The 11,315-nt window shown below is 42.4% G+C and overlaps 1 protein-coding gene across 1 annotated transcript in view; it reads right to left on the minus strand.

The window, feature by feature from the left end:
- The window catches only part of TMEM255B (transmembrane protein 255B), a 64,238-nt gene extending 54,037 nt beyond the window's left edge, over positions 1-10,201 (minus strand). The window contains exons 1-3 of the mRNA XM_009997960.1: positions 10,153-10,201; positions 9,310-9,452; positions 4,717-4,779 (exon numbers count right to left, since the gene is read on the minus strand). Coding sequence (XP_009996262.1) covers positions 4,717-4,779; positions 9,310-9,452; positions 10,153-10,201 — 255 coding nt within the window. The remainder of the gene's footprint in view (positions 1-4,716; positions 4,780-9,309; positions 9,453-10,152) is intronic.
- Positions 10,202-11,315: the final 1,114 nt, after the last annotated feature.

Raw genomic sequence — 11,315 nt, forward strand, 5'->3', positions numbered from 1 at the left:
CAGCAGGATTGATCAAAATCTGCGCTAACGCCAGTTACTCCCAGGATGTTTGCTTTGCATGAAAAAGTAGATGAGGCACAAGATGTTTGAACAGAACAGAGTAGGTATCAGTACCTTTTTTTGGTGTACATATTAATAACCACTACCTTTACACAAAATGTCCAGTGGGCATTTTCTGATGGACATAATCTATTTACGAGATATATTGGTTCTGAAAAGAGAAAGAGGTTTGTCTCTTCAGAAAACTGGCTCACAGATGTAACTCCTTTGAAAAGGCTTTTCTTCTGAAACAGATGTAAAAACTAGTGGCAAGAAAATGATCAGAGATTTTCTTGAACTACTACCTCACATACGTCTCAATGTGGGGTGGGAACACATGCACTATCAGGAAAGTCTATCAGCTGAAAACAGAAAAGTACTTCTTTGTTTCTCCAACTTTTGCTATAGTTGCTTTTCAGCACTTAATTTGAAATCTAATTATTGTTGACAGAGATCAGAAAGCCAGCATATTAAAGCACCTAAACTTAATATCCCTTGAGAAGTTCAAAGAAATAGCTTTGCCTTTTTTGTTTGTGTGCAGAGCTCCACGTTCTGACCTCCCTCAGGCTTTCAAATTCTGCTTTTGTCAGAAGCAATGTCTCCTCAGCTAAAATCACCACAACCATCTCTCTGAACAAGTCAAGGAGCAGAGTGAGCCAGCTGAGTATCAGATCTGTATGTGAGTATGTCGCAGATATGTCAGCAAGAAAATTAATTGTGTGTTAACACAAAGGAAAAAAAAAGCAAGACTCTGCAATGGATTAATTCAGGTCTCAGACCTGCTGCAGACAACTGTCTTCATCCTAAGTAGTACTGAGGTGGGCACTAACTCACACCTCCTGAGGGCTCACTCCTGCTTCTCTGATCCCCCCTCATCTTCTCTGTGTCCTTTATACTCCTGTACCTCCTCCCACTCTGCTCCTGCCTGTGCCTCTTCCTGCCATAGCTGTGCAGCTGTAGGGGTGATTCCCACCACCCTGCTGAGAGCTCTTGCAGGCAGCATTGTGATATTGCAAATGTTCAAAACCCTGACAGTTGTTATGGTGCCCTTGCATCTCCCAGTCACACCTTTCTCCTGCAGGCACCACAGCTCCAGCATGCTCACTCTCAGCCTCGTGAGCAGTACAGCTTGCTGAGATTGGCATCGGAAAGATGCGTGAGTGGAAACTGTGAGGCAGCGCCTGACTTACCCACTGGGTTAGCTAAAACTACATGTCTGGTGTCTTACCAACATTGCACTTTCACAGGGTGCTTCATTTCCGGGTGCTCGCTCATACCACCTCCACATTTAGCTGAGAAGAAACCTTCTACAGCACTCCCTCAGCACTGCTTGCTGCTCCCAGCACAGCTCTGAGTTGGGATGAACTGCCCCCTCGCATCCAGCCTTCCCCACTTCTGGATGCCATTTCAGCATCTCACTTTGTAACTAGAAATGCTTTGTACTGTAATGTGAGGAGATGGCAAGCAACCAAACAAGCAAGGACACTTCATGTTTTACAATCAAATCCATTTGATTTGAGCAGTATTATATTTTCCACCCATCAGGCTGGACTAAGTGAGCCTCTGGAACAACACAAGGTACAGCTATACTTGGCTCTCTGATCCATGACCTGCTTTGCAGAGGTGAAAAGAGGCAAAAAAGCACAGCAACACATTATTCTTCAATTTCTGCTGTTTGCCAGTGAGAAACATCTCAAATCAGTGCAAATCTTTAGTCAAAGGGAAATTTTGTTTTGCTTGTGCCAAGCTCTGCAGAGCAGAGCCAAGTAGGAATGCTAAAAGGTGAAGTAAAATCATGCTAGTCAATGAGGCAGAGCCTGCTCTGCAAGCAGCAGTTCCTTTGAATTAAGGGTTATACCTTGGTCAGCACATTGAACTCCCGCTGTGGGCTGTGGGATTCCAAGAACGAGGTCAAAGAGGTGCAACATTATTAATGTTCTGCTTTAAGAACAAACCCTTGTCCATTCTGCTTAACTGTGCTTTCATTCTTTCTCAAACCCCATGCTCACATTTACTGAGTGCTGGGTATTTGCTGGACTAGTTCTGTATTTTTGCCAACCATTACCTATTTCATATTGCACTTAGCATTTCATCAATGATTAATAGATCTGGACTTAGAGAGAATAGATCACAAGGAATTAGAACTTCAAGACAAAAACGATTTATGGAGAAAACGTTGATTTGAAATAGATTTTTTTTTCTAGTGTAAAAATGGTGCATTCATTCTTAATGAAAACAACAAACAAACAAAAATGAAACATTGAATCATTACAAGGGCTAGACAATTGTCAGACCTACACTGAGTTGAACTCAAATTACCCTGCAGTAACTGCACAAAGGAAGTCTAGTTACACTAGAAGAGAACAGGTAAATAATTTATTTTCCTTCCCACCCCCTTTTGTCCTGCTGCAATGCATAGAATATTAAGTTACACAAATATGATATTTCTATTACATATCTGTGCTTATTTAAGCCTTTACAATCCCTTTCAATCAAATACGCTAGTTACACTCCAGGGAATAATTACTGGTATTATGACATAAACCCTTTCTATCTCATTTTGATAACGTTTGAAAGCAGCAGCCCAGCCTTAGCAAACACAGTGTTTAAAGGCTTAGCCCAGTGTGGATGCTACTTAAAGCAAGAAGCATAACTGAACTTTCTAGTTATTTTTTTGGTCTGTTCCCCAGAAACCAAATCTTTCAACAGCTAGATCATCACTGAGTGTTATTAGCAGGAAGCTGTTTTCCTTTTTCCATGCTGGGAAATTCAAACAGGTGCCAATACCAAACAGGCTGGACACTTATTTCTCCATGGTCCTTGTGTAAATGACACAACACATTGGGTATTATTACACGGTTGAACTGCTGCTTACACACCTTAGACATCTTTTTCAGCCACTTTACTTTCAGCTAAGGACAGAAGCAGCAGAAAACTAAGAGGTAGATTAAAACTGAAAGATAAAACAACCCTAAACTGTTATGCCTGTTAGTAAAGTAGCATGAATGCTGTGGAAGACAAAGCTATTTTCATTTGCCCACCACTGAGTCTGCCATTTGGAACCTGCTGTTCATCCTGGTCTCTGATGTGGAAACCACAGGCAATTGTTCTAAAAAATGAATAAGCTGTTTTGTTAGCAGCCAAATTAAGGAGGCCTGGCCTGCTGCAGATTTGTGTCTCACAGGTCATGTCCCATTTGGATTCTCTAGTGTTTAATAAGAGGTGAGCTGACATTGCAGCTTTTACCACCATGGGGGAATTATTCAGTAGTTATCTTCTACCCACCCCTGAATTTTCATGAAACTTGAAGGTAACTGCACACCTTTGAAGTCCCTACCTCCCTCATGAACTCCACTGAAATTTGTCTACATGTTCAAAAAATGGCAAGGGGAACAGAGAAGGACACAGTCAAACATCACGGCGTTGTCAATTTCATTCCTTTGGAAAACCCAGCTAGAAATAAAAGTTAAAAGCAGGGGAATACTTGCAAGCACATGAATGAAACTTACAGACAATAAAAACAAAACAAAACAAAACAAAATTTAAAAAACCCCACACCCAAACCAAAACAAGTGATATGAAAGAAATTTGTCTACAAATAGTAAGAACAAGACTGCATTTACCAAGAGGAAAACAGAATCACACAATGGTCAGGGTTGGAAGGGACCTCGGACGTCATCTACTCCAACCCCCCTTGCTAAAGCAGGTTGACCTAAATCACATTGCACAGGTAATCACAACAGACTACTTGTAAGTAGTCAATTCTTAGTAAAAAGCAAGGTAAATCCATAATTTCCTCCTCTGAACTTAAGACCTCTCTTATTTATACAAGTGAAGGTTCTGCATTATGAAATTAATCCTATTTCATGGTGCTCAGCTATAATCAGTCTACTGCAAAGTGCACATTGGACATGCTGTTATTCAACCAAGACACTGCTATTTTTGCCAAGAGCAAGGAAAGTGTAAGACGTCCCATAAATCCAGTCCTACACACCTTCCTTCACCCAGGTGCCCCAAGGACTTTCTATGACTTCCTCACATTAAAAGAGAAAAAAAAAAGAAAAGAAAAGAAAAAAAAAAAGCAAGGGGTTTGCAAAACAGAGCTTAAATTAAAACCAAGCCACACAGTGTCATCAGATCCTGTTCGACCTAGCCAGGGAACCTTGATATCAAAAGCTCTGGGGTTTTTTTTCTACTTTTTAACACATATAGTTCCAGGAAAATGTTCCCGACTTAAGCTTCTTGTGCAGGATGAGATCACCTGTTATGGTCAAGTTGATCGTGTAACTTGTTACTGCCCTAACTGGCATGAGCCATGTTTTTTGTCTCATTACCCATCCCTTTCCAAGCTACAAGATCCTGGCTGAGCTCTGGCACTCATCTGATGCTGCCCTGAGTCATTTCAACTCACTAAACCAGCTTAAAATTAATTCAGTAAAAAAAAAATCAGGCTTCTTCTGTCCGAAGTGGAACCACCCCTTGCTCTGTACAGATGGAGTCACTAGTCAATTCATGCTTCTCTGATACTTTTCAGAAAAGCTGCAATAAAAGACATATTTTGAGGCAGATGCAGCAGGTTTATGTCAAATGGAAGTCCTTCCTTTTTGTGGTATTAAGACATCCTGAGGCAAAAAAATATATATATAAAAAATTAAAACAAAAAAGGCTGTTGCTTACCATTTGTCTTCTATTCTCTACCAGGTGGATTCCAACAATCCCCAGGAAAGATCCAAAGCCAAGCTAAGGCAAAGAACAAAACCAAGAGAGACACATGAGATCAGCTTATTTGGTCAACATTCCGAAGCGCTACAGTGATACCTGAGCTGATGCATCACACAGATGGACTAAGAGGTGTGGGTCAGGGGAAAAGGTGGAAGTTATTGGTAAACATAAATAATTTAATGTAATGGGGAATGCCCAGAACTGCATCTCTTTGCTATCTGAGAACAAAACTTGTCATGTGTAAAATGGAGGTTTGTATAAACATACACGTCTATAACTTGGCTATTGTTACCATAGTCACATAGAGTTTTACACACTCTAAAGCAAAAACTGAGCAAAGTAGGATAAAAGAACACTTACATTTAGCCCATACACCATTATTTTGGAAAATTGGAATGCTTTAGGCAACTGCAGGCAGTTTTCCTCAAAAAATTGATACGTAGCTGCTACACAAGTCAATCAAGTTCAAATCCTTAGGGTTGGGTTTGTTTGATTGTATGACTAACTACTATCACACATCCCAGAAAAAGTCCTTGCTACAATGCCAAAGGGACTAGTACAGTTAGTTTCCACACGGGGCAGCTGCAGCACCAGCAGCCATGGGGAGTAAGCTGGCCTCACTATTCCTACCAGGAACAGCTGGCAGGAAAAGCCTTCTCCTTATGACAGGCCCATAAAGATTTGGAGAGGTAGAAACAATTTGGATTCGTGGTTAACATGAGATAAAACAGCAACAGGTGAGACCAGCCTTTCCTCAGACCTTCCTGGAGTCTGGACTCCCACTGGGCTCACATGGGCTCAGAGAAAAGGAGTCTCCTTGATGCCACCCACCTGAGATGTGGCTGGCCACAGACTGAGAAGCAGCCAGAGTCAGAGTGCAGGTGTCAGCAGGCTCTTCCCATTGAGCTCCCTCCTTGCCTTGCCTGACCACACGCTGCCCAGAGGTCACATAAGTCTCAATCCCCCAACACTTCCATGCTCCTTGCTCCCCTCTTCAGCTAGGGCTGACACTCCTCCCTTCCTCCCTGCCCAGGCACAGCCCCAGTCACCCTCTCAGCTCCCACCCAATCCACCCCGTGGGCAGGACATGACATCTCTGGTAAAGAATCTAAGACCCTTTGTGGATCAAGGTCTCTGAATCTGGTTCCAAGCCTCTCCTCCAAACACAAGTTAAGTTATTAAGGACTACGTGTCCCAGCCAAGGGCTTGAGCAATGACCATGAACTCCTTGCTGCCACGCACAACTGTTCACAGCAGAAAGGACTTCTCCTGCAAGCACTTCACTCGCTCAGTATCCCCACAGAAACCCATCACTCCTTCCCAAGAAAGCAAATGCAGGGAAAGGGGATTTGCTGCAGGGTGCACTGGGAAGATTTATGTGAAATGGAGGCAGAAGGACTAAAAGCAGAGACTTCTGAAAAAAGAGCATGCAAGTGCATCCATGCTGACAGCTGAGCAGGTGAGAGACTTGGAACTGTGAGCAAGGACACTCTGGGCAGGGGGCAGCAACTCTGCAAATTAAGATAACTACATCAAATAGACACCTGGTTCCAGGCCCCATTTTTCATCCCAAAGGGAACAATCCATGAAGCCCATTTGTGGCTGATGCAAGGGGCACAGAGTAGAGTAGTATCATCCATGTGAACAAAAAAACCACAACAAATAATAAAATTAGCAAATAAGGAACAATAGCAATTAAATTAGAAGAAGCAGAACCACAGATGATGCAAGCCACAGCATTGCTGAGATGGGTTTAGAGCCATATGTGCTGCTTTATTTTGTCTGTTTAGACAATAAGCTGCTTGGGTTGGGAACTCTGAAATTTCAGGCTAGTATGGTGACTGGGACAATTGGACCCTGTAGACTGCTGGTTGAAAGATCATAAAAATAGCAAATTAAAAGAGTATAAGCAGTAGTCATGGGCAAGTGACATTAAATATTAAAGTATAAACAATATTTATAAGGAATTGAGGTTGAAGAAGTTCCAAGTCTGGCTTTGCAGCTTGTTCCACAAAGACAGCCCTAACCTCAAACTGATGATCAAGCAGTAATGCACTAAATGCAGACACCTCCCAAAGTGTAACATTATACTAACTCATCTAGACACAGAAATATTTTATATTAAATTACTTGGGATGCATAAATGCAGATAATACCTACCACTATAAAGATGTCTTTACAAAGAAGCTTTTCTCAAATAAATTATAAACTACTACATTTGGAGAGAAATGAAAGTGCCTGTCTCTTCTTGAAGCCAGTGGGAACTGAGCAGAAGCTCAAATTACAGATCAAGCCCTAAAACCCTGCTCTGCAAATACTTCTAGATGCCACAAAATCTGTGCAAGTGGATATTCACATTTGTTGGTGTTGGCAAGATAGGGGCTAATTAAACCTGCATGACCAAAAATCCCTTGGTTGGTTGAGATTTAGATCTCACCTACCACATCTGAAGTTCATATTTTACCACCGAATTCTATGAGAACTAGACCTTATTTTTAATTGTAACCAGCACTGTCTTTCCTCACAACCTTTCTCTTCTGTGAGCCCAACAGTTAAATACGTAGTGTGGAATTCACTCCCCTGGCTTCAGGTCCCTGAACGTTTGGCATCGCTGCTATGTTGGTTTTCTAAGCTCCCTCTGCTGTCCGAGGAGAAGACAAGCACCTTTTGAGGGTTCAGCTCGTTCTGGGAGAGTCGGCTGAGTCTGTGGGGAGGAGGAGGAGAAGCCACCCCAGAGCACATCTGCCAGTGCTGCCCTGGAGGCCACAGCCTCTGGGAGTGAGGGAGGAGCACATCAGGGCTGTCCTACACATCTGGCGGGGCTTCTGGGGAGCTCTGTGTAGCAACTTGAACTCTTGCTAAATGTTTGGGATATTTAGTGGATTATTGGCGTTTTAGACTGACAACTGCCTACCATTCTTTCTCAGTGACTTCAGGAACCCATCTCACCTGCACAAAAAGAATTCTTAATTTTATTAAAATTATTTAGCTCCAACAATCTTTTGAGGGGGGGAAATGATTAATAAAAAGCTTAGTTTTCAAAGTGTTCTGATAAATCCTAGCTATTCCATCTGGTTATTAATTACTCCAAGATTAATAATAATAATAATAATAGAATTAATAGATTATATTTTTCAGCTGAAGGGGTAGACATTGTGTTTCTTCTAAAAGAAACTAAATGCTGAAATAAAGTGGTTTATGCACATAGGTTTATTACTTGTTGCACTTATTAAAGACAGTAGCTTAAAAATAAAACTTCTTTCAAGGGAATGAATGCAGCTAATATGGCCTTTAAAAAATTCTAATTTAAATTACAGAAGAAGAAGAGACCTTTATCAGTATTGTTCTATTTTAGCTTAATGAAAAGAAAATTCATTATTTTAAGGTTTTATTCTTGGAACTACTTTATGTTCTATTTTTAAAACATCACTCCTTTTCGATCATTATCCCAAAATTATCTTTCTGAAAGACCTGTTCACAGCATGACAGTAAGATGTAAGAGGTCTTGCTTAGAAAGAATAGTTCTAACTCTCAAATTATTAATGGCAATGCAAAATGTATGCATATTATTAATATATAAATATCCCTCTCCCCTGGGCATTTCATTTCACGGAGAGCAAGAAATAATGGTACCTTACAACACATTTTGGTAGCGGTGGAGCCACATGCCTAAGCACCTTCCTAACTTTGAGTGCATGAGTTTCTTCACCTTGCACCCTCTGCCTCCTCCTGGCTAACCTGGGGAGACCAAACGAGGCCAAAAAGATTTTTGGCTCCAGGGGTTTGCACTCTTTTGGATACGACTGATCTCTTCTTTTGAGACCAGAAAGGGCCATGGGAGCTGAACTGTCCAGGGTCTGGCAGGGCTACCCCTCCCCAGAAGTCACAGAGGCACCACAGGGTGAGGTAGATGCAACTCAAACCTCGTGCCCAGTGCAGGGACATGTTTAAGTGGCCTGCTCCCACGGCAAAAAAACAAGACTAAGGATTTCATAAAGGGATCTTGTACAAGAGGACTAGCAGCAAGAGTGCACAGGATGACGTGAGGCAGGCTCCAGGGAGAAGCTTCCTTAAGCCCATCCCCATGGCTTTCCCTGTGATAGACCCAGCAGAATTCATGGCACATGGACATGAGTGGAGTGGTTCCTTCTGCCATCAATGTAGTGAACCTCTAAAAGGTTGTTTAAATCTATCCCATGCTTCTACTATCCAGTCACTTATATGCCCACATGTAAGAGAGATCAGTGGGAAGTCAAGCACAGGTTCTCACACAGGCCCCTGGGCCCAGCACACTACTGTGCAGTGCAACCTTGATTGTTCCTGTTGTGCCCCCCAACAGCCTCCCAAAAACAGAGCTTACCCCCTACCTTGCCACACACTAGAACGAGCTCAAAACAAAGGACTATCTCCATCCTGTGCAGAGCAAGAGGACTGAATTTTCTCTTTTTTTTTTTTTTTTTTCTTTAAATCGATCAGAGCTTCCTGTATCCAGCAGATAATAATTTATCTGGCTGCACCCAATAATCTAAAATAGGTTTCTTTACTCACAACAATGCCTGGGTAGTAGCCTCCCACGGTAACATTTTCTGTTCTGGTGGTAGCTGCCAGACCTATGGTCAGTATGAAAACAGACACTACCAGCAGAGAGACAGTGAACCAAAGTGAAGTCTTCTTCCTTTTTGCAAATTGTCCTGTAGGGAGTGAGGAGGGAAAAAAGAAGACAGCTTTTAATTGCAATCAGGGCAGAGTAAATACAAAACATTTTATTTTGCTGATCTTTTCTGTTTTAACCCACTGTTGTTCTCCCACTAAAGAAAAGAGCTGGCAGACAACACAGAAACACAGAGCTAGCTAGAGCTCAGCATAGCTTAATGCACACATGTTGGGTACATGCATAAGTCTTTATTAAGCTGAACTGAAAGTCAGTGGCAATGATCATTATGCCTTATCTTCAGTAACACTTATAATTAAAGTGTTGCTCCCATCCATAAGTCAGACCCCGCAGACCTTAAACGCTTTACCTACATGAAGTGCCAATTGGAGTCTACCTGGACAGAACATACAAATGTGTATCTTAAACAAGATTAGCAGCAGCACTGCATGCTACCATGGAAAATGAGTGTGTTCTTCATATTTACCAGTGCAAGCAAACCAATCTGTACCTCTGAAGCAAAGCTGCAATACAATTGATCAGGTATATGTTCTAGGGGCCTACATTTTTTAACAGCAGCTGCTCCCTGAAATACTTTCAGTCTCACTGGGATTTGGATTCCGATACTCCAAAGTGAGAAACCACAGGCTCATATACTGCCTGACCAACACAACTGCCTGCTATGACAAAATGACTGGACTTGTGGAGCAATGGATGTATTTTACCTCAAATCTAGCAACTTTTTAAACATGGTTCTGCAACACTCTCATAATCAAGCTGGGACATCATGGTCCGGATGAGCAGGCAAGCAGATGGTTAAAAAATTGCCTGGACTGTTGGGTTTGGAGGAAGTGGTTAATGGATTGTACTCTACCTGGAGATCAATAACAAGTGGAGTACCACGGGGATCTGTCTTGGGACCTGTCCCATTTAATGTATTCATCAATCACCTAAAGAAAGTGGTAGAATGCCTGCTCATCGAGCTGGCAGATGACACAAAACTGCAGAGCCCCTGGTGGAAAGGGCTGCCATTCAAAAGGATCTAGGCAGGCTGGAAAAGTAGGCCAGCAGAAACCTTACAGAATCCAACAGACAGATGCAAAGTCCTGTGCAAAGGGAAGAACAATGTCTTGTGATGATACAGGCTGGGGACTGCCAGGCTGGGGAGTAGCTCTGCTGAAAAGGACCTGGGGTGTTGGCAGACAAGGAGCTGCACATAAACCAGCAGTGTGTCCTGGCAGCAAAGAAGGCCAACAGCATCCTGGGCTGTATTAACAGGACCATCATTAGTAGATCAGAGGAGTAACCATGCCCCTCTATTCAGCACTTTTTAGACTGCAGAGCCTCAGTTCTGGGCCCGCAGTACAGGAAATACATGAATTAACTGCCATGAATTCACCAGAGAACCCCAAAGGTCAGAGGGCTCACAAACTTGTTGTATGAGAAGAGGCTGAGGGAACAAGGCTTGCTCAGCCTAGAGATGAGATGGCTTTTATCAGGGCTGCTTCAGTCTTTCAGTACCTATGAGGTGGTTGTCAAGAGGTCAGACTCAGGCTTTTAACAGTGGTGCACAGTAGGAGGGAAAAAAGACAGTGGACATAAACGGAAACAGTGTTTCAGACTGGATATAAGGAGTAAAAAAAATAATTAAAAAAAAAAATCAACTTTAGGACAGTCAAGCATTGGAACAGGTTGCCCAAAGGGGTTGTGTTGTCTCCGTCCATGGAGGTTTTCAATATTCAACCAGGAAAAAAGTCCTGATCAACCTGGTCTGACCTCTCAGTTAACCTTGCTTTGAGCAGGAGGTTGGACGAGCAACTTCCTGAGGTGCCTTCCCACCTGAATTATTCTATGATCCTATGGTTTTATGGTAGTCAAGACAGCAAGACTGAAAGTGGCTTGG

The sequence above is a fragment of the Chaetura pelagica genome, unplaced genomic scaffold (genome assembly GCF_000747805.2).
Source record: "Chaetura pelagica isolate M959 unplaced genomic scaffold, ChaPel_1.0 scaffold123, whole genome shotgun sequence".
In the NCBI taxonomy this organism is placed as follows: Eukaryota; Metazoa; Chordata; class Aves; order Apodiformes; family Apodidae; genus Chaetura; species Chaetura pelagica.